Here is a 24,434-nt window from a genome sequence, read left to right on the forward strand (position 1 = left end):
CAACCAGACGGCTGATGTGTGTACATGGGTCTGAGTGTGTGGGAACATATATTTAATGCTGAAAAGCTGAATAAAAGAGAGTTTGTGAAATCAGTTCTGTCCTGCCATCCTTCTGTGCTCCACCCACCTACATGGACTGCTACACTCAGATCGCGGTATCCTTGTTGACAGCCTTGGTGACAGCCTTGAGTCTCCTGGGGTTGAGGAGCTTTCCATTGTACTGGAATCTGATGGGTATACCAGTATCAGAATCTCTGAAGGCATCTGTGAGCATGGCAGAGAACATCATGCTGAACAGCAGAGGTGCAAGGATACAGCCCTGCTTGACCCTGTTGGTCACCTGGAAGGCCTCGGAGGAATTGCCATCATTCAGGATGTGGGCCATCATGCCATCATGGAACTGACGCACGATGGAGATGAAGGTGTCCAGGCAGCCAAACTTGGACATGATCTTCCACAGTCCTTCATGGCTGATGGTGTCAAAGGCCTTGGTCAGGTCCACAAAGATGATGTATAGGTCCTGATGCTGTTCCATGCACTTCTCCTGAAGCTAGCAAGCGGCAAAGATCATGTCCACAGTCCCTCAACTTGCGAGAAAGCTACACTGACTCTCAGGGAGCAGGACTTGCTCAAGGTGCTGCAGGAAGTGGGTGAGCAGGACACAGGCTAGAATCTTGCTGGCAATTGACAAGATTCCCCGACGGTTGTCGCATGACTGGTGATTTCCCTTCCACTTGTAGATGTGGACAATTGTGGTATCCCTGAATTTTTGCAGTAGCTGTCCCTTGCTCCATATGGACTAGAAGAGGTCAGTCAGCTGACCAAGCAGTGCTGGGCCTCCCGTCTTGTAAATCTCAGCTGGGATGGTGTCTGAGCCAGGGGCTTTTCTGGTGGACATCTGCTTTATGGCCTTCTAGACCTCGTTATATGTGGGAGGGACATCAAGGTCAGGGTTGGTCTCCACTTGAGGAAAGTGGGTGATGGCGTCATCATTTATTGCTGATGGTCAGTTAAGCACACCATTGAAGTGCTCTGCACATCTCTTCAGGATCAGCTTCTTGTCAGTGAGCATGGTAGACCCATCTGCACTGAGTAGTGGGGATGAGCTGGAGGAGGGTGGTCTGTAGATGGGTCTGAGTGCATTGTAGAAGCATTGTAGAACCTTTTCATGTCATGCCTGTCAGTGTAGCCCTGGATCTCATCAGCCTTGGCACTGAGCCAGGACTCTTTCATGGCACAGAGATTGGCCTGGACTTTGTTGCACATGTTGGTGAAGGCGGCCTTCTTCGCAGCACAGGAGGGGTCAATCTGGTGGGCTCTGAGCAAGTGGTGCTTCTCCAGCAATGCTTGAATTTTGGCATTGTTCTCATTGAGCCAGTCCTGGTGGTTTCTGGTGACCAGACCAAGGACCTCAAGGGCAGTGGAGTGGACTGTGTTTCTGAAGGACAGCCACTGTTCATAAAAGCTGGCTTCATTACTGGGGTTGTGGGAAAGCTTGCTGTCCAGGGCACACTGGAGCTCCTCTACTGTCTGGATGGACTTTTGCTTGCTGACAGTGAACCTCTTCATGACCTTCTGGCCCTGGAGTCTCCTCTTGGGCTGAATGCATAGGGCCATTTTGGAGACGATAAGGTGGTGGTCAGTCCAGCAGTCTGCACCACACATGGCCTTGGTCACTCTCACATCACGCCTGTCCTTTGCCCTGATGACGTAGTTAATGAGATGCCAGTGCTGAGAGCGATCCACAGCGTCTTGTTGCAGGTTGGTAGGCAGAACATGGTATTGATGATGGTCAGATCATGTGAGGCACAGGTTCTAAGCAGGAATCCATTGCCAAGGACGCGTTATCCTAATGGGCTTCATGGGCAGCTGCCCAGGGCCTCGGCCACTAGGGGGCCTCAGAGGTAGTGAGATCGGAAAATATGAAATGATATTTTCAGAAGTTTTGATCATATTGATAACATTTTTGATGCATTTCGCCACCCGTAAGGAAGTCCACCTTGTCCCGTCGCATAAATCACCCATCATTGTCAATATGATCACTGTTCACCATGTCTTCACACGCTACGCCAGCTTGAGTTCAATGATTTAATTAATGACTTCGCTTTCCAGAAAAGTAGGAAAGTGCCCTTGTAACTTGACCCATGGCTGTCAAACTGAATGCGCAAAGCTGTGTGCCACTGCTGTTTGGGACATTACATGTGTGAAAGGATGAAATGTTTCACATAGCCTAACATTTTGAGATTTATTTCTGAGAAGCAATATATTTTTATTTCTTTGTTATCACTCTTTGTTTTCATAAGTTAAAAGTCACCTGGATTCCAAAATGAAAACGAACAGTTATATACCAAATGAATGTTCTTGTTCTGAATACTAAAGAAACTGATGTAGGCCTAGGTTATGTTCTTGACATGTTGTTCATTGACTCACTCATTCAAAGGCTTCTTGAGGCTAAACTTTAGTCAACCAGGTTTGTTAACCGTGATGTCTGATGGATTTTTTCACCATGCAATTGCCTATTTCACTATTGCTTTTTCTCGATTAAATAGGTGTTGGTGGATATAAAGTTTTATCGTTCAATAGTATTTCTAATTGTGCCACTGTCATTATTTAAGTTTCTGTGTCTAGTTAGACAGGCACGTCTGAGGGGGTGAATTTGCTGAGCGCAGTTGACAACAGGCGGGGGTGGGGCCTCGGGGGGGTGTCTGCCCAGGGCCTCGGCAAGGGTTAACGCGGCCCTGTCCATTGCTGTTGCACTTGCCCACTCTGTGCTTCCTGATGACCCTATCCCAGGCTTGGTGGTCGGTGCCGACATGAGCGTTGAAGTCACCGAGGATGATGAGCTTCTTGGACGTGGTGGGTCTTGATGGCAAAGCCCACACCAGCCTCATGATGGTCTTCACTGCTGCAGCCACTCCAGAAGAAGGTGTAGTCACCTCTGATCTCCCTCAGCTTCAAGTTCAGATACAAGTTTTATTTGTCAAATATAATTACAAGTAATTACAGTGAAATTCTTATGTACCTTAGGTCGTTGTGAGTATAAAAGTATATAGATAAGATAAATTAAAAACAATAGAAATAAAGGGGGCGGCATGGTGGTGTAGTGGTTAGCGCTGTCGCCTCACAGCAAGAAGGTCCTGGGTTCGAACCCCGGGTCCGGCGAGGGCCTTTCTGTGTGGAGTTTGCATGTTCTCCCCGTGTCCGCGTGGGTTTCCTCCGGGTGCTCCGGTTTCCCCCACAGTCCAAAGACATGCAGGTTAGGTTAACTGGTGACTCTAAATTGACCGTAGCTGTGAATGTGAGTGTGAATGGTTGTCTGTGTCTATGTGTCAGCCCTGTGATGACCTGGCGACTTGTCCAGGGTGTACCCCGCCTTTCGCCCGTAGTCAGCTGGGATAGGCTCCAGCTTGCCTGCGACCCTGTAGAAGGATAAAGCGGCTAGAGATAATGAGATGAGATGAGAAATAAAGGGGGCGGCATGGTGGTGTAGTGGTTAGCGCTGTCACCTCACAGCTAGAAAGTCCGGGTTCGAGCCCCGTGGCCAGCGAGGGCCTTTCTGTGCAGAGTTTGCATGTTCTCTCCATGTCCACATGGATTTCCTGCCTCACCAGCTCCATCTTTGTCTGCAAAGCAAGTCTCACTGAGTGCGCTGCAATATCGATGTTGTAGTGGGCAAGCTCTCTGGCCACGAGTGCAGTTCTGTTCTTGGGTCTGTCAGCTGTGGTGTTGTCTAGCAGAGTGCGAACATTCCAAGATGCAAGGGTGAGCATAATCTTCCTTATGTTTCTTGAGTTTTGGCCACAATGATGGGACCCCTGACAGCCGTGGCTAGCTGGCCAGGGTGAGGTGAAGCAGGCTATTTTAAGGGCACCTTTTCTAGCCCTGTCCTCAGGCTTTGGAGGTGAACAGAGCGATCCTAAAGAGAACTGCTCGCTCACTCAGGAGGCTGCTGGACTCCACTGCTGCTTTGGTCCAGTGGGGAATGACCCTATGGCCTGAGCCACCTGTGTGCAGGTTCATGACTGCAGCTTGGGTGGATCCTGACCTGCTGGTTCACTGTTCCCCCACTGCCACAGGACTTTGGAAATGTGGGTTAATCCAGGAACATGACTTGCGCAGGACTTGGATTATAGTGAGGGAGGACTGCGCAGGACACCAACCTCACTCTCTCATCCCTGACCTCCTGGTCTGAGAAGGCATGGCCAAGATGAGTGGGGGAAGTCCAGGATGCAGCAGGATGACCAGGATGACCTACCAGTATATGTCTCGCTATGCTCTGAGAAGCACGTCCCATGGCTTTGTTGCTGGATGTCACCTTTCTGTCCATTGAACCATGACATATGAGGGTTGGGTTTCTTCTGCACAGTCTGCCGAGGATCAGTCTTCACATGCTTGGGGTGACAAGCCCTGGGTATCACCAAGAGTCTATGACTTGACAGCTACCCTCACCTGGTTTAACCGGCCTGCCGAAGCCATTGCTAGGGAGGTGGCGCACTCCCACATGCAAGCAGTTCTAGGAGCCACAGGTGAGAGCTGAGTGCAGGTGGGAACCAGTAGTGAACGAGCTGTCCTGAAAAGGGCTTCTTTTGGCTGCTCCCGATTAGGGGTCGCCACAGTGGATCTTTCATCACCATTGCTCCCTGTCTTCCACATCCTTCTCTACCACACCTGACACTTTCATGTCCTCTCTCACCACATCCATGTATCTCATCTTTGGCCTTCCTCATTTTCGTGTGCCTGGCTGCTCCATCCTCAACATTCTCCTTCCAACATGCTCTGCATCTCTTCTCAGGATGTGCTCATACCATCTCAGTCTCATCTCTCTTAGCTTAATTCCCAAGCTCTCCACATGTGCTGTCCCTCTGATGTGCTCGTTCCTTATCCTGTCCAACCTTGTCACTCCCATCGCAAACCTTAACATCCTCAACTCCGCCACCTCCAACTTTGCCTCCTGTCTCTTCGTTAAGGGTTCTGTTTCAAATCCATACATCATAGCTGGTCTCACTATTGTCTTATACATCTTACCTTTCACTTTTGCTGGGACTTTCTTATCACAAATGACTCCCAAAATCCTTCTCCAACTGCTCCACCCTGCCTGCACTCTCTTTCTCACCTCAGTATCACAGCCCCTATTTTCCTGCACAGTTGACCCCAGGTACTTGAATTCACCAACTTTCTTTATGTCTACTCCTTGCATCTTCACTACACTCTCATCCCCATTCTCACTGATGCACATGCATTCTGTTTTGCTACTGCTCACCTTCATTCCTCTTCGTTCCAATGCATACCTCCATCTCTCCAAACCCAACTCAACCTCCTTTCTACTTTCACCACATATCACAATATCATCCACAAACATCATGTTCCATGGTGACTCTTGCCTCACTTCGTCCATCAAGCTATCCATCACTATGGCAAACAAGAAAGGACTCAAAGCAGATCCTTGATGAAGTTCTACCTTCACCTTGAACCATTCAGTTGTTCCAACTGCACACCTCACTGCTGTTTCACTGTTTTCATACATGTCTTGCACCATTCTAATATACTTCTCATTCACGCCACACTTTCTCATACAATACCATAACTCATCTCTCGGCACACTATCGTATGCCTTCTCCAGGTCTACAAACACACAATGTAGCTTTCTCTGGCCTTCCCTGTACTTCTCCATTAACATTCTTAAAGCAAAAATTGCATCCGACGTGCTCTTCCTTGGCATAAACCTATACTGCTGTTCACAGATTGCTACCTCTCTTCTCAATCTTGCCTCCAATACCCTTTCCCATAACTTCATGGTGTGGCTCATCAATTTTATCCTTCTGTAATTACTACAGCTCTGCCCTTATTTTTGTATATTGGGACTAGCACACTCTCCATTCATTTGGCATTTTCTAATTCTCTAGGATCTTACTGAACAATCTTGTTTGGAACTCCACAGCCGTCACACCCAAATACCATCTGATCTGACTGCTTTCCCAGTCTTCATTCTTTTCATGGCTACCCTCACCTCATCCTTACTAACCAACTCTGCTTCCTGACTTGCTATCTCCAATGAATCTAACCTTTTCTCTCCTGGATTCTCCTCATTTAATAAATCCTCAAAGTACTCTTTCCACCTTCTTAATACACTCTCTTTGTTTGTCAGCACATTTCCATTTCCATCTTTCATCACTCCTACCTGCTGTACATCCCTCACTTCCCTGTTTCTCTGCCTAGCTAGTCTGTACAGGTTTTTCTCTCCTTCTTTGGTCTCCAGTCTTTCGTACAACTCCTGGTCTGCATCTGCTTTCGCCTTTGCTACTGTTCTTTTTGCCTTCTGTCTCGTCTCTCTGATTGTCCCAATTCTTCTTTGCTAGCCTCTTCTCTTTTATAATTTCCTGCACTTCTTTGTTCCACCACCATGTCTCCTTGTCTTCCTTCCTCCTTCCCAATGACCACCCTAGCACCTTCCTTGCTGCCTCTCCTACTAGTATAGCATTAGTATCTCAATCTTCTGGCAGACTTCTATTACCACTCAATGCTCATCTCATTTCTTCCCTAAACCCCTTCTGATGTTCAACCTCTTTTAGTTTCCACCACTTAATCTTCGGCTCCACTATTTCATACTTCCTCTTTTTCACTTTCAAGCTCATCCTGCACATGACCACTCGATGTTGTCTAGCTACACTCTCCCCTGCCATCACTTTACAGTCTCCAGTCTCCTTCAGGTTACCCCTTCTGCAGAGTATGTAGTTCACCTGTGTAGCTCTTCCTCCACTCTTAAACGTCACCCTGTGCTGCTCTTTCTTCTCGATGTATTGACAACTGCCAAATTCATCCTCTTTGAAAATCAACCACCATTTGGCCTTCCACATTTCTCTCTCTTACACCATATCTGCCCATCACACCCTCATCTCCTCTGTTTCCCTCGCCAACATGTCCATTGAAATCTGCTCCTATCAGCACGCGTGCCTCCCTCAGTATACTTTCTACCACTTCATCCATCTTTCCCAGAAAGACTCTTTCTCTTCATTCTCACATCCAACCTGTGGGGCATATGCATACACAACATGGATTACCACTCCTTGAATCTCCAACTTCATGCCTATCACTCTGTCTGACACCCTTTTCACATCAATCACACTGTTGACCAACTCTCCCCTCAAAACAATACTGTGGCAGCGGGGGCGTGGTCAAGCGTCGATCTGTGAATGGAGGGCGGAGTCAGGGAAGGTAAGTGGCAGAATCACTGCACCTGACGTGAATTAACCTGTGTTTGTGTGTCTTCCCCAGTGACCGTGCCCTATAAAAGGAGCAAGAGAGCAAAGAAAGGGAGCTCTCTCCCAACCAGAATGCATGTGTGTGTGTGTGTGAGAGAGAGAGAGAGAGAGAGAGAGAGAGTGAATGAGCTGAAAAACCACATATACCACAGAAAATAAAAGTTTCTGAGAACTCAGTTCTGGCCTGCCGTGCTTCTATGCTCCACTCACCTACTCTGGTCCTACAGTGGTGCCGAAACCCGGGACAGAGCATAGAAGGAGACAGCCCAATGGAGTCCTCCCCCTTCAAGGACCTGGTCCATGCCTTCGCCTCGGCCCAACAGAGCCAGCACCAGGTGCTGGTCGCCCTCCGGAAGGAGCAGGAACAATGGTTCGAAGCCCTGATGCTGGCACAGCAGTAAGATCGCCAGGCATTCCAGCACCTGCTCACGTCAGCGGGGTCCACCATCACCACCGCCGCAGACCCTCCCCACCTCACCCTAATGAAGATGGGTCCGCACGACGACCCCGAAGCCTTCCTCGCTCTTTTTGAGCAGGCAGCAGAGGCATGGGGTTGGCCAGTGGAACAGCGCGCAGTGTGCCTCCTCCCCCTGCTAACGGGCGAGGCGCAGCTGGCCGTGCTACAGCTCCCCGCCAACAGCCGGCTGGTCTACGTCAACCTCCACAGGGCCGTCCTCCAATGTGTGGGGCACACCCCGGAGCAGCAATGGCAGCACTTCCGTGTGCTGCAACTGGAGGAGGTTGGCTGGCCGTTTGCGTTTGGCCAGCAACTCCAGGACACCTGCCGGCGGTGGCTGAGGGCCGACAACCGCGACGCCAAGGGAACCATCAATCTGGTAGCGCTGGAACAAATTTATTGCCTGACTTCCGGAAGGAAGAGTGGAGTGGGTCCAGTGCCATCGCCCGGCATAGTTGGATCAGGCCATCAAGCTGGCGGAGGACCATATGGTGGCTGTTCCGACGGCAGGACAGTGTGTATCCTCTTCATTCCCTCTCTTCTCTCTCTCTCTCTCTCTCTCTCTCTCTCTCCCCTTCTGTTTCTCGTCCTCACCCCATTCCTCCACTGTGGAGGCAGGGGCCGGCTCCACCCCAGCCGGCCCGCCACACCCGCGGTGCCCTTCCGTTTCCTACTTCCATGTCTGTTTCTTCCCCCCCTCAGGTGAGTGAGCTCCGAAACACCGGTGCAGAGGGAGAGCCTGGGCCGGTATGCTGGCGCTGCAGGGAGCCGGGGCACCTCCAGCATCAGTGCTCGGCAATGGAGGTGGGCGCGGTGGACCGGATCCCCGATGCGCCAGGGACCACCCTCGATCGGGCCAGAGCGTATTGCATACCGGTGAGTATCCAAGGGGATACGTATCAGGCTTTGGTGGACTCCGGCTGTAATCAGACCTCAATCCACCAAAGCCTGGTGCAAGGCGAGGCATTGGGGAGAGCACAATTGGTGAAGGTGTTGTGTGTGCACGGGGATGTTCACAACTACCCTTTAGTGTCGGTCCACATTCTATTTCAAGGGGAGAAATTTAGAGTAAAGGCGGCGGTTAATCCTTGCCTTACCCACTCGATAATTTTGGGGACTGATTGGCCGGGATTTAGGGAATTAATGTCACATTTAGTGAAGAGTGGGGCCTACCATAATTTAGTGGGGGGAGGTCCTGGTGTGGCATTGGAGGGAGCAGCTGTCACAGAGCCGTTTACATCATCACCGTGTCAGAGTGAGGAGCAGCAGGCTCCTCCTCCCTCTCTCGGGGAATATCTCGCGGATTTCCCATTAGAGCAGTCACGAGACGAGACTCTGCGGCATGCGTTTGACCAAGTGAGAGTAATCGATGATTAGAGGTCCCACAAGCCTCCAAGGGTTTCTACCCGTTCGAATTATTATACGGGCGTAAGCCACGTGGCATTCTCGATGAGCTGCGTGAAAATTGGGAGAAGGGACCTTCAACAAGTAAAAATGAAATTCAGTATGTTATCGACCTGCGTGCCAAACTCCACACACTCACGCACCTAACCCAGGAGAATTTGCGGCAGGCCCAAGAACGTCAAGTCCGTCTGTACGACAGGGGCACGTGACTTAGGGAATTCACACTGGGAGATAAAGTAGTCATGTTGTTGCCCATGTCAGGCTCCAAATTGATCACCAGGTGGCAAGGACCCTTTGAGGTCACATGGCGAGTCGGGGACGTCGACTATGAGGTGCAACAAATGGACAGGGTTGGAGCGTTACAGATTTACCACCTCAATCTGTTAAAACTTTGGAATGAGGAGGTCCCCGTGGTGTTGGTGTCGGTGGTTCCAGAGAAGGTGGAGCTGGGGCCGGAGGTTCAAAAAGGAAAATTGACATCGCCCACTGCTCCAGTCCCCTGTGGAGACCACCTCTCCCCGACCCAATTCACAGAGGTCGCCCAGTTGCAGACAGAATTTTCTGACATATTCTCACCCCTGCCCGGCTGCACCCACCTCATAGAACACCACATTGAGACGCCCCCGGGGGTGGTACTGCGCAGCCACCCTTACAGACTGCCCGAACACAAAAAAAGGTGATTCAGGAAGAACTCGAGGCCATGCTCGAAATGGGCATCGTTGAGGAGTCCCACAGTGACTGGAGCAGCCCGGAGGTCTTGGTTCCCAAGACCGACGGGTCGGTCCGGTTCTGTGTGAACTATAGAAAAGTCAATGCAGTGTCTAAATTTGATGCATACCCAATGCCTCGTATTGACGAGTTGCTTGATCGACTAGGCACGGCTCATTTTTATTCGACACTGGATTTGACAAAGGGATATTGGCAGATCCCCTTGACTCTGTTATCCCAAGAGAAAACGGCCTTTTCCACAGCGTTTGGCTTACACCAGTTCATCACACTTCCTTTTGGGCTGTTTGGGGCACCCACTACATTCCAGTGCCTTATGGATAGGGTCCTCTGCCCCCACACCACCTACGCGGCCGCATACTTGGATGACATCATTATTTATAGTATTGACTGGCCGCGGGCGGCACAGTGGTGTTGTGGTTAGCGCTGTCGCCTCACAGCAAGAAGGTCTGGGTTCGAGCCCCGTGGCCGGCGAGGGCCTTTCTGTGCGGAGTTTGTATGTTCTCCCCATGTCCACGTGGGTTTCCTCCAAGTGCTCCGGTTTCCCCCACAGTCCAAAGACATGCAGGTTAGGTTAACTGGTGACTCTAAATTGACCATAGGTGTGAATGTGAGTGTGAATGGTTGTCTGTGTCTATGTGTCGGCCCTGTGATGACCTGGCGACTTGTCCAGGGTGTACCCCGCCTTTTGCCCGTAGTCAGCTGGGATAGGCTCCAGCTTGCCTGCGACCCTGTAGAACAGGATAAAGCGGCTAGAGATGATGAGATGAGATGAGATGAGATGAGATGAGATGAGATGAGATGAGATGAGATGAGATGAGATGGCTGGCCGTGACATCTAAAACACCTAAGGGCCGTCCTTAAGTCGCTGAGGCGAGCGGGTCTCACAGCCAACCCGAAGAAGTGTGCGATTGGGCGGGTGGAAGTACGGTATCTGGGCTTCCACTTGGGCAATGGGCAGGTGCATCCCCAATTTAATAAGACAGCAGCGATTGCGGCCTGCCCGAGGCCCAAGACCAAAAAGGGGGTGAGACAGTTCCTGGGGCTGGCTGGCTACTATCATAGGTTTATACCTAATTATTCGGACGTCACCAGCCCGCTGACTGATCAAACTAAAAAGGGGACACCAGATCCGGGCCAGTGGACAGAGCAATGCCAGCGGGCTTTCTCTGAGGTAAAGGCTGCACTGTGTGGGGGGCCACTGTTACACTCCCCTGACTTTTCTCTCCCCTTTGTTTTGCAGATGGATGCATCGGACAGAGGGCTGGGGGCTGTTCTGTCCCAGGAGGTGGAGGGGGAGGACCGTCCAGTGCTGTACATCAGCCGGAAGCTGTTGGTGCATGAGGGCTGGTACAGCGCCATAGAAAAGGACTGCCTCACCATCAAGTGGGCGGTCCTCACCCTCCGCTACTACCTACTGGGATGCCTTTTCACCCTCTGTTCAGACCATGCACCCCTCTCGTGGCTCCACCACATGAAGGATGCTAACGCGTGGATCATCCATTGGTATCTGGCACTCCAGCCGTTTAAGTTCAAGGTGGTCCACAGGCTGGGGGCGCAGATGGTCATGGTGGATTTCCTCTCCCGTCAAGGGGGGGAGTCAGCTGCAGGCCGGACGGCTCCCCGGCCTGAGTCGGGCGGTGGGGGTATGTGGCAGTGGGGGCGTGGTCAAGCATCGGTCTGTGAATGGAGGGCAGAGTCAGGGAAGGTAAGTGGCAGAATCACTGCACCTGACATGAATTAACCTGTGTTTGTGTGTCTTCCCCAGTGACCATGCCCTATAAAAGAAGCAAGAGAGCAGAGAAAGGGAGCTCTCTCCTGACCAGAATGCATGTGTGTGCGTGTGTGAGAGAGTGAATGAGATGAAAAGCCACATATACCACAGAAAATAAAAGTTTCTGAGAACTCAGTTCTGGCCTGCCATGCTTCTGTGCTCCACTCACCTGCTCTGGTCCTACAAATACCAACACCATTTCTCTTTCCATCAACTCCATAATAAAACAACTTGCATCTACCTCCAATGTTCTTGGCCTGGCTTCCTTTCCACCTCATCTCCTGCACATACAAAATATCCAACTTCCTTCTTTCCATCATACCTGCTAACTTTCTCACTCTGCCAGTCAATCTTCCCACATTCAGTGTTCCTACCCTCAATTCTAAGCTCCTTCCCTTCCACCTTTCATGCTCTCTCCCAACTGCCTCCCCCCTCTCTTTTTCCTTCTCCGTTTTGGCACAGCAGTAGCATACTTTCCACCAGCACCCTGTTGACCAACAGTACCGGAGGCGGCCGTTGTTAAACCGGGCCTTGACCAATCCGGTATGGTACTTCTCTTTTCAATCTGCATGTTAGATTTGACACAGTTTTACACCGGATGCCCTTCCTGACGCAACCCTCTTCAATTTATCCAGGCTTGGGACCGGTTCCAAGAGTAGGCTTATGCACCCTCATTGGCTGGATTTTATATATGCTGCTTGCTTGCTTACAGTTGTCCATCATTACTGACAATGACATCTCAAATAATCTCTTCTATGACTTTTCTCGTGACTAAACAGGCCAATTGTGGTTTTGCATTGCTTCTCACAGAACTGGCATGTCCACATTGGATCATCCAGATTATGTGGCTGTTGTTTACGGTGCTGGTGTTTTATATATATATATATATATATATATATATATATATATATATATATATATATATAATGATATTACACAGTTGTGTGAAGATATGATGTTTATCTTGGAGTGGTGAACATATTCGCAGTTGAGAGATGTGAACAAGAGAAATATTTTTTGACATGAGGAGATAAACTTCATATTTTCGCGTAACCATGTAATGTTCTTTATATTATATGGACACAGCCACCAAAAAAATGCAAGTTAATCAGAAGAATTTTAATTTTGAACCCGGTTCACCATTTTGACAATGCGCATCTAGTCAGCAGGAAAACACTGGGAGTAAGGTCATCGGAGTGAAATACCAGGAATTATTATATATACAGGCCACTTTTTCCATGGAATAAAAACATGTATTTTATTCCCTTCTAGTGGATTTCATTCATTTGATTTGATAGCATGAAATATTGTTATCGCTTATCCTCTGTGTATTACGCCACTCTACCCAATGGTGAATGAGCATGCAATATTGTTACAATATTGTATGGTTGTCAAGACAACACGACGTCACACATCAGAGACATAAAACTTCCGTGCTAGTGAGCGACAGTGACAATTTGTAAACAAACATGGTCGCCAGGTTTGCGTCATTAAAAATGGAAAATTTTGAGAGAATTTTGGCTGCCAGGTAGCTCTGTTGTAGGTAGCTATCAATGTTGATTTTAAAAGTAACTAAGTAAATTACACAGGGAAAATAATATTCAGCTTGACTGTGCTAACGTTGGCCTTCACTAACACTACCCCAGCTGGAAGGTAACTGGACTGCCACGCTAACAGCACCGAGTTGCAGGTAAGCTAGCGTTGGCCTTTGCTAAAGCTATTCCTCAATGCTACATTGGCTGGAAGGTAACTGGACTGCTGCACTAAGAGCACAGAGTCAAGGGTAAGCTAGTGTTGGCCCTCGCTAACACTACTGATGAACACTACACTGGCTGGAAGGCAGGCTCGGACTGGTAATCTGTGATTTTGGGCATTATCCTGGTGGGCCGCTGTACCTCAGATGTGCTTTGAGCCAGCCCTCACAAGTTAACACCGGCCCTGTTCTCTACATAGCAATTACAAGTGACTACTAAGCAATAGAAAATCTGCTATTACATTTTTGACTAAGCACATCATGATTTATGGGGGGAGCGTGCAGTTTATATACCCCTTACTTTTGATACACATCTTTGTCATGGTGGGCATGTGGCGTAATTTTATTTTTCTTCTTTTAACTGTAAAATCCTTACAACAAACTAAAACAAACTAAACTAAAAACTAAACTAAAAACTTTGTTGAAGCCAAACTACGATGTTCCTTTTGTATTTGGTGGATTTCTGTTCGAAGATTTTGCAAAAATGTGTAGCGGTGCATGATGGGGTAGGAATCTAATGGCTGTCGTCTACCGTTTGACGTTATGAGTTGCGCAGGTTCATAGGAACATGGATGTGTGTTGTGCATATATTCACTGAATAAATAATGGAAAGAGGTGGCAAAAAGAGAAAAGGGGGAGCAGAGAAGATTCGCGACAAAAAGCAGAAAGCTCTTCAAGCTGACGCTTCCAAGTGTTTTAAAATAGATCATTTGTTTGCTGTGGCCAGTAGTGCTACTACTAGCATTGCTGCTAGTGTTCCCGACGTCCCTACTACAAGTTCAATGGGCGAAAATGAGGACAACGTTACTGCAGAGGTCAGTACAGGCTCAAAGCCAAGTGATGTGTATGTTGGGTCGGACTCGGACTTGGAGGATTCCGTGGCCAGTGAGCAGGTCAAGGGAAAGGACACACAGGAGATTACAGAACCCAAAGTTGTTCATCATGCTCAAATTCATGCTAGCACTTCCAGTGTTAAAGGTCCCATGGCATGGTGGTTTGTTGATGCTTTAAACGGGCTCGTGGAGGCTTCCGGATGTTATATCCGCAGCCTTTCTCGAAATGAACCCTCGGCATGTAAATATTGCCTCCTGGGAGAAAGCCCCATTTCAGTGCTTTTCCCAGTGCGTTGTTTTGCTAATGAGAAGCAGGAGGCGGTGAAGGGTAGAGGGTGGGGGCGGGCTATGGGGGGAGGGGGAGGGGCTTGACCAAGCTGCGCACACACATACTCGCTGCTATCAGCGCCTGTAGCCACGCTGCTAAGACAAAACCCCATTCTCCCTCGGACTCCTTTCGTAAACTCAACGTGACACAGAGAACAGAGAGTGAGAGTGTTCGGAGTGGTAGTTTACGAACGTATAATACCCTAGGCTTGAACACGCACTCCATAACCAAAGAGGATAGAAGCAGCAACTACAGCAACATATCGCTTATCCAACAGAAGACATGCATTGCGGAGCAATAGTTAAACATAAGCTCATAAGTTACAGTCAATTTCCAGACTAAACTCAGTTTAACAGAGCATGCTGCATGCTCTTTAGTTTTGTAGCGCAGATTACCTGGCTAACTGCAGGAAGCGGTTAGCTGCACAGCTAATGTAGCCATTGCAAGGCTAACGCACCAATTTTAAAACACGGCAAAATGACCAGTTATACACTTACTTGTTCGGTGTTTGTTGCTGATGTGGCAGGGATGCTTGGTACGGACCCAGGCTTCAGTGATAGTTGATGTGCAAAACCTGCCCTGTACTGTCCCAAGTTGTGGAAACATTCCTCAGGAAAATGCTTCCGACAAACATACACCGTCTTAGGTAGACTCGACGGCATATTATTGAAGTAAATAAAATTAAGCCACTGCATCTTCAGGGGCTCTCCCATTGGCAGTAAAAACAGACTCTTTTCTGTGTTGTCACATCCATGTACAGCGCAATTTTCATGTTTCGCTCGCTTAGGTGATGCCATGTTGTTGTGTCCTCTATGGTCTCCTCACTACAACTGGGCGGGGCAATCCATACAGTGGGTGGGAATCCAGAGGGGGGGCATGGGGATCATCTCCCTTGCTGACGTAGTAAAGGGAAGAGCTTATCAACGCGCCATTTTGACGCGCCATTCTCAAATGTTGGGCATAGTTTGGTTTACACATTATGAAATTTCTAGCCACTGGGGTGACTTAAGAAGGTCAGAGGAACTCATTTTAACATTAAAAAACCTCAGAAAGTGAAAATTTCATGCCATGGGACCTTTAACATTCCTTCAGAGAGGATTACGTCTGAGGCTGAGTCTGCTATGGATTATTTCATATTTATGGTGGCAGAAAAGGGCAGCCTAATGAGATGCCTTCTCATCACCTAACATGTGCATGGTCATCCCCGAGACTGTCTCCTGTAAGGTAAGGTAAAGTAAACACACACACACACTAGAGGTCTGCGCGGGTCGGATTTTTCAGTCCCGCTCCCGCTCGCGCCCGCATTGTGCAGTCCCACTCCCGCCCGCCTCCGCAAAGAATTATGATTTTTCAGTCCCGCTCCCGCCGGCACCCACAAAGAATTATGACTTTCAGTCCCGCTCCCGCCTGCGCCTGCCATATTTTGTCCCGCTCCCGCCCGCAAATCCCGCGTGATGCAGACGTTTGCATTATTTCTCAGGAAAGTTCTTGTCTTGACAGAGCGTGATGGTGCCCCACCCCCTACTTTGAGTGGATTTGAGCATAAATATCTACAGCTCACATTCACATTTGTTATTATTTACCTTGTTTCTGAATTCAGCATGTAGTGTCTCTAATAATAATAATTAGTGCTGTCAAGCGATTAAAATATTTAATCGCAAATCACACATTTTTGTCACATGAGAAACCATTGTAATTCTCTGATCAGCATAAAAAAGTGAATGGGCTTGCTTTGTACCATGAGTGAAGTGATTTACTGCTTGAGTTAGTCTACAACTCTAATCAGAGAGACAGGTTACACAGTGACGGTAGGCTTGACTCAATGCTATCCCAGAAATCCTTCCTGTAATATGCAAATTTGGCCGCCTCTGATTGGACAGCCAAATTTGCATATTACAGGAAGGATTTCTGGGATAGCATTGAGTCAAGCCTACCGTCACTGTGTAACCTGTTTAAAACACATTTTTAGTTAGCGGGACTGCAGCTTATCACCGCTCCCACCCGCGCCTGCATATGTGCACTCCCGCCCGCGCCCGCAATGAGCTTTCAAAATTTGTCCCGTGCAGCACTGCTTTGCGGCAAGTCCCGCGGGACTCCCGCGGGAGTGCAGGGCTCTAACACACACACATAAATTCTCCCGATGAGAATTTATCACGTCGACGGGACGACGTTAATTTTAATCCCACACACACACATTTTGGAGACAAAAGCTTGTGTGCTTGTGCTTCTGTTTTGTAATATGTTCAAGGTGAAATTGAAATGATAGTGAAAGTGTGCTTTCATGGTGTTTAGGTGTCTGGTATTTGTTCATTGGGGGTTCGGTGTGGACGGGTGGGTGGATGTGTGAGTGCGTGTTTGGGGGTGGTTTCGTTGGGCCAATAGTGGGCTGGTCCAGAGGAAAAATGCCAGGGCCGAAATTTGTTCCCAGTCCGACCCTGCTGGAAGGTGACTGCACTGCCATGCTAACAGCACTGAGTCATGGGTAAGCTAGCATTAGCCTTTGCTAACACTACTGATGAACGCTGCACCGGCTGGAAGGTGACTGCACTGCTATGCTAACAGCACTGAGTTGCAGGTAAGCTAGCATTGGCCTTCACTAACACTACCAATGAATGCTACACCAGCTGGAAGGTGACTTCACTGCTGCACTGACAGCGCCAACTCATGGGTAAGCTAGCGTTGGCCTTCGAGAATGCTGATATGCTGACATGAAGGGAGTGTGTATTTATTATAATAATAATATTGGCTGGCTTTTTTTCGTGGTATATCAGCTATAATCTATTCAGCTAGCATGATACTGAACTCGTTTTCGACTTCTTCAATATCATGCTAGCTGAATGGAATATATCTGTTATACCACTCAACGGCAGCCAATATTATTTAAATATGTCACTCACATCCACAATGTATTTCAGATGAAAAATGCAAGTTTTTCAACATGAGAAGATAAAGTTTATATCTTCAAGCCAGTGTGTGATGTCCTTTTTATTATATAGACACATTCACAAATAAAAAGTACCCAAATTTATCAAAACAATTCATCAATTTCCTCACAAGTGACATATAGAGATTTATGTCACAGTTTTGGGTCTCCATGTCCTGAATGTAGCTTGTATGAAAAATACGTGTGGCATATTTCCCAGTAAAACACCCATGTCCATATAATTTTATATAATGAAAAAGGTATCACCAATACATCTCTTAAACAAACAAAAAACATTTTGTGAATATTTAAACCTCCAAATGCTTTAATAGTCACCAAAGCATCAATTCACTGCTGGCTGGTGCACTGTGCATTGGTTATGTTTCACAGAACTATCGTCATAGGCAGGGCTTATATATTAAGTCATGGGTGGGTTTTTTTCGAGGAACGATCTTTTAAGCCATGCGTCAGTGGGCCTCTTAAACATTACTATCAAAGAAAGCTGGAATTTCCTGTGCACAGCTCTCCTACACTTTCCAAAGTCATGATCTACAATGCCCACATCAGTGGCCTGGAACCTTATCTTTGGCAATTTGTCAATAAGAGGCAAAAACAAGTCCCATTTCCCCAACACCAACCTTCTTAAAGAGTAAAAATTCCACTAATCTGCTGCCAGGTTGCTATTGCTTTACAGTCTAATTAGATTAGCATTTCTCTCCAAAAAAGCTGCCCTTGGTGACCCAGGGAATCCCCTCCATTAAGTGTATTTTCCTCCACTGTGATGCAGGAAAAACTAGACTCAAGAGACTGGACACATTCACAGAGCCCAGGTTCAGACCTACTGTTCAAAGTTTGCTGTCATCAACCTCACCAAACAGCTCAGTGCAAAGCCATGACCTTGGTACCTGGCACCAGTTCAACACCACCTCAGCGAGTGTAACGTAGATACTGAACTTTCCATGAAAGGGTGGGGGGAGGTGGGGGTGGGGGGTTTCTGGGCAGTAATTTTGTGTGGGGTGAATCAATGGTAGACAATTTAATGTTAAATATGCAGGCAATAACAAAAGGTTTAGTGTGAGGTAAGAATTTGCCCACCGGGAGGGGTAATGAAAAAATTTTTTAAGGAAAATGTCGGAAAGTAAACTATATAGGAATCCTTATAGTCAGCCACACAATTAATGTAATTCAAGCTGATGCTGTTTTCCCCCCATCCTCTTCTTTCACAATAAGGGGTCTCTCCTCCCACATTCCCAGTGTTCTTTGGATGCTTATAAAAAGCCTGAGCATCTCATGACTCATCAGGAGCAGTGAAAGTGCAATATTAAGCCCTGTACTGTAAGTTACAGCATACGAGAAAGACTGTTATCTCTGAACATGCTGACCAGGTAATAAGAGATTCTTTCATGATTGTACTGTTGTATTGTATATTATGCTGTAATGAACCCAAAGATGATTCATTGTGAATTGCTTGTGATTACTGTGTTATAACTTTTGTGATTGACTTCATATGCTTCATTTATTTCATCATGTGCCATGGAGATATTAAGTTTATAGGTTCACATCATGATTGATGAGCTGATATGTTGAAGATTTCCCCTCTGGTTCAGCTGATGGTTATACTGGCAGTATAGCATGTGCCAGGATACATACCTATAGTACTAGAGAGTTTACTTAACTTGGATGCTGTGGGATATTATAATGAAACTCTACATAATAACTCTATATTATACACTGACAGTGTGAAGGAAGACCATGAATACTATGTTCTTTATAAAACAATTCTTCTCTAATGCTAATAGACATCCTGCGTAATTAAATGATGCATTACACTGTCAATTAACTTATTCAGTGTCTTCTGAATCTTAGGTAAGGATTAAAAATACATATTTACATCTTTCCGTAATCACATCATAAATGTCTCCTGGTGTCCAGAGTGAACTGTGTCAATGCTGCATAGAGGAATAATATGAATCATGATTCACATGTCAGTTGAGAATTTTAGAGTATGGCACCGAATGACATTCACAGTTTGAATAGATTTACTCTCAGAATATATCATAACTATGTTCTATTTTAATAATCCAGGAATGTTATCATCTTCTGCACACTAGCAGTACTGCTGGCTGAAGCAGACCTAGATGCAGGTAAGTGTTTAGTAAAAATGATAGAAGAGACTGTGTGTGTTCAAGTAATAAATATTGCACATTGTAAAACTGTAGCTAACCATTTTATTTTTAGTTCTATTGTTTTATTATTTTTAGTTCCGCTAAAAAAAAAAGAACTATTAAAACTGTTTGATGTTGAATGAAAATGTTCTGATACAATATTGTGCAAAAGTCTAAGGCACCTTATTTTTTAATTTTTTTAGTACTTTTATTTTATGACTTCTACATTATGGAACCAGTACAAAAAATACTTTAGATTTCCAAACATTAGTTTTCCAGCACAAAATTAAATATTACATTAAAATGTTTGTATGTCAGTAAAGAAAGCAGCATATTACATAACAGATCACTTTCCAGATAAAAACATAATGGTTTTGCTGCAAAATTAAGAAGCAAGTGTGACAGTCAAAGTGTCCGGAAGAACTGTGACTGGTTCTGCAAGATGCTTAGTAAAACCTACAGCTCATTTCCTTATAAAACTGCACTAACTGTACCTGAGACTGCTAAAAAAAAAAATGTAAAGCAAAGGGTTGTCTCACACCAATCATTGACTTTTTTCATGCATTACTGCTTACTGATCTTTATGGGGGGTTTTTATGTGCATTTAATTTCATAGTTTTTGAAGGCATCTTTGCTCAACAGCATTTCATTGCATATCCCTAAGACTTTTGCACAGTACTGTGTGTAACAAAATGTCAAAGCATAATAATCATGTTTAATGCATGGTACCTTAGTGAAATGTATGGAAGATGTGGTAAAAGTTCAGCAGAGTACAGAGTTTCCAGATAAACAGAATGTTTTGGACAAAAGTGTGTACTAGCCTATGCTAACTGGATTTTTTATTTATTTATTTTTTAAAGTTAATGAAGGCCTTCAAGCCATGTCTACAGGAACAGGTATAACTGCGAGACATAAATATTATAGGTGTACTGAAAAGTATAATGAAATGTATACCAGTGTATATTGTGTACAGTGTAGCATAAGAGTAAAATTGCTCCACTTTTTCCATGTCTAAAGATCAGGACTCTACCTCTGATGAGGCGCCAACTGGTGAGTTTACAAAGCCACTAGGTGCTTTGGAGGCATGTCACAGTCTGTAGTGTGTTTATCTTTTTGAATCTCAGTTATGTCTTTTATGATCATCTTCACAGAAAGCATGAACTCTGTGTCACCTGACCAGCCCAGCGGTGAGTTTGTTGTATTGAGCTGTGAAGTTGTATGAGTTTTGGTTTAACTTTGAAAGCAATTCTTGGCATTTTGCTTAATTTACATTTCTGGTGATGGAAAATGTTGATCTCACAGCTGAAGACTGTTTGAAATTGTAGTTTAAAGATAAAATTATCAAAAAATATTTAGAGTTTAAATATCACTGCTTTAACAAATTAATATATGCACAGAATCAAAACATATATTATTCCAGGACAGAGATGATAAATTACAAACAGAACAACACACAACATGTTTTTAAATCTTTTGCCTCCCAAACTCCTGAAACAGCTCTGTAGTAGACTGCCATCTAGTGGTAAATGTGATACTCTAGCCTAGTTTTACCATATTTATAATAAATATTTTTATATAAAGAAGACACAGCACTCAATTTTTCTTCTTTCACAGTAATGTATGACTGTTACTGTACAACTATTTCCAGATTCATCTTACTGTTGCTTATTTCTATATATGCATCTTCTGCTATAAACAGAATTAACATGAAAAAAAAGCTAAAATATTATTTGGAAAATATAGTTAATTTTGATTTGCTTTCATCAGTTTCAGTGTTTTTGAAAATGACATGAATTATTAATTCATAGATGGAGCAAAGCAAATCACAATTAAATATATTTCCTGAAACAATATATTAACTTTTTATATTAATTTTGTTTTTGGCAGTTTTATGAGAAAGGATTTGGATACTCATAATCTATCATACAACCCAGGAAATGCCATGTAGAAGACATTTGAATTTTTTTTTTTATTTACAGATGAGTCACAACATGATAACGCAGCCCCATCTGGTAAGAATAAGCACAGTTGTTTTGCCGTTTTAAGAAACCTATGTGATATGGAGTCAATATTAAAATGTTAATGTCAGACTGATTACAATAAAACATTTCCCTTAAAGATGCAAGCAGCACAAGTGCAGAAGCAGGTCAGGCTGCTGGTAAGTAAAGAATATTTACTTAGTTTTATAAGCCAGTCACTGAACAACAGGCCACAGGAGAATGTAATTCTGAATTAACAAATGTGAAATTAAAGACAAATCTTGTGTTCTATCACTGCTTTAAGGGCCTGAAGTCAGTGATGTGACAACAGCTGGTGAGTTCACTTTAATATTTATGTTTTACATATTAACTTAATTCAGCATGAGATAATATAGAGGACTGTTACATTTGTCATACTGCAAATGAAAGAAAAAACAAAAAAAAAGAAGATTTTTCTGGGGAGGTGTACCCTTTCCTTTGTATTTTGGAAGTTGAATGAACTATGAAAAACGAAGGCTTATATTATTAGACCTAACTAATGTACTAACAACCATCTTTTATGCACTTTACTAGAAAATAAGAATCATTTCTTGTTTTGTAGATGGAACAAAATCCAGCACAGAAGAACAAGAAGGTAATTTTATATTGCATCATTTTTACATTGGCTGTATTTTTGTATAATCTAATCAAAATCTCTAAAATCATCAGAGAATGAGAGTCCAGAGTCAGAAGAAGTAGTGAAGGCAGTTCCAGTGCAGCATGCTACTAAATCACAAACTGCAAACCAACGCAAGCGCAGTAAGCCTGTTGTGGCCTCCAAAAAGAGGACGAGACCCGTTCGCCCCTGAAAAAAGGCTGTGAAGTACACACAGGGAGGATGCAGGACTACTGTAAGAGGAAAGAAAGACGCAATCCTGTGTTAAGTGGCATTTTGTTTTGTTGCTTTATTTCAATAACCAAGAATTAGATGTGATTCTGTTGTGACGTACTGTACTGACTGTTTTTGTTTGTTTGCTTATGGCATTATTTGTTGAGAAATTAACATTCAGCACAGATTTTAAAGTCTCATGGGTGTTTCTCAATTAAATCACTTTTCAGATACGGGGACAAAGCTTGTCAGTCAGGGCTTAAATTCATAAACAAGACAGCCAACATCATCTCAGATTACAGCCAGGCTTTTGTAGAAATGCATTTCTGATTGGAAGATAAAGTTCTAAGTGTTAATTAAACATTTATTGTCAGGAAAACACCAACCATCTCTCAGAAGCCCGGACTTGATTGTGCTATTTTTTCACTGGTGCTGGTTACCTGAATACTATGTGTTCAGACTCGCCATAGCTTTTTAGGGAACAGTAGTTAAAATGCTTTTTTACAACAGAAAAATTGCAAAAGCTTGCTTTCAACACAAACTCAGAGTTTAAAGTATTTCTTTCTTTTGTCATTGATCACATTTTTATAAGAAACTGTATTTATCATAATTAAATATAATTTTCCAATATCAAAATCATGACTGTGTTATGCATAAATAATTCTTTCTGGTTATTGTATGAGCAAATAAACTTCGAAGCAAATAAGACTTAAGAAATGCAGGCTGTCCTTTTATTCAATGTGTGTGGAAAATGTATTATTTAGCAATATCCATCCATCCGTCCATTATCTGTAGCCACTTATCCTGTCCTACAGGGTCGCAGGCAAACTGGAGCCTATCCCAGCTGACTATGGGCGAGAGGCGGGATACACCCTGGACAAGTCACCAGGTAATCGCAGGGCTGACACATAGACACAGGCAACCATTCATGCTCACATTCACACCTACGGTCAATTTAGAGCCACCAATTAGCCTAACCTGCATGCCTTTGGACTGTGGGGGAAACCCATGTGGACATGGGGAGAACATGCAAACTCCACACAGAAAGGCCCTCGCCAGCCGCTGGGCTCGAACCCAGGACCTTCTTGCTGTGAGGCAATGGTGCTAACCACTACACCACCGTGCTGCCCATTTAGCAATATATATATATATATATATATATATATCATATTTATATAACATTTTAATCTATGGGTGTTACAACAATACATTAACAAGAGCTTACTATCTTGGATGGATTTTTTTTTTTTTGTATGTGCCCATGTACTAAGCCCGCTGCTCTAAAGTGTAGCCTGAAAAATGAAAATAAATATACTTTTCAGATTTCAGCTTCCTAAAAAAAAAAAAATCATATCTGGAGATCACCTGGCCTCAAAGATGCCACTAATTACACAATCTGCCTTGTGTTAAAAAATAACATGGAAATCATAATGCACCAAGTGACAGGTTTGGGGCCTCTGCTAAGTAGAAAATGTCTCCTTTTACACTTCCTAATTGTTGAAGTGCATTAGCTCCGTTCTGCTGTCCATGTAGGCTGGAGAAAGAATTCTGCGACTGTATAGGATTGTGTCAGATATCACACTCTATACCTTTCTCTCCGACAATATATGCCACTGTCTCACTGCCATCACTACTCTGTGCTGCTAAAGGTCAGGCCTTTCTCTTGTGTTAGTCAATAATCTCAAGGCCTCTCCTCTGACTCTCCTGAGAAAGGCACAGCACTCTAGACCACACATACTGCACATGAGCTTCTAGCTTGTGGTGGGTCTGCTTTTTCCCTTTCATTGTCTGAAGGTTAAAATCCCAAACCCACACAGTTTATTAACACATCGGTGATAGTTCTGTACAGATGACATCATGCCTTGACTCTAAAACCCTAAATAACATTACTCCTTATTTTTGATCCAACTGGCATTTCTATGGTACAGTGGTGCCCTGGTGTTGGTAAAAAAATAAAGAAATAAA

General features: G+C 45.1%; 1 protein-coding gene across 1 annotated transcript; it reads left to right on the forward strand.

The window, feature by feature from the left end:
- Positions 1–19,547: 19,547 nt before the first annotated feature.
- si:ch211-133n4.6 (uncharacterized protein LOC797776 homolog) lies at positions 19,548–22,449 on the forward strand. Its single transcript, XM_060942262.1, has 9 exons — positions 19,548–19,601; positions 20,483–20,518; positions 20,640–20,672; positions 20,774–20,809; positions 21,602–21,634; positions 21,742–21,780; positions 21,906–21,935; positions 22,203–22,235; positions 22,310–22,449. Exons 2-9 carry the CDS (start codon positions 20,503–20,505, stop codon positions 22,447–22,449), a joined length of 360 nt encoding a protein of 119 aa, XP_060798245.1. The 5' UTR covers positions 19,548–19,601; positions 20,483–20,502.
- Positions 22,450–24,434: the final 1,985 nt, after the last annotated feature.

This window comes from Neoarius graeffei, chromosome 16 (genome assembly GCF_027579695.1).
Source record: "Neoarius graeffei isolate fNeoGra1 chromosome 16, fNeoGra1.pri, whole genome shotgun sequence".
Taxonomy (NCBI): Eukaryota; Metazoa; Chordata; class Actinopteri; order Siluriformes; family Ariidae; genus Neoarius; species Neoarius graeffei.

Coding starts and splice junctions, on each gene's coding strand:
- si:ch211-133n4.6 (XM_060942262.1), top strand. Junction 20,673..20,773: donor CTCTGATGAGGCGCCAACTG/GTGAGTTTACAA, acceptor TCATCTTCACAG/AAAGCATGAACTCTGTGTCA. Junction 21,936..22,202: donor CAGTGATGTGACAACAGCTG/GTGAGTTCACTT, acceptor CTTGTTTTGTAG/ATGGAACAAAATCCAGCACA.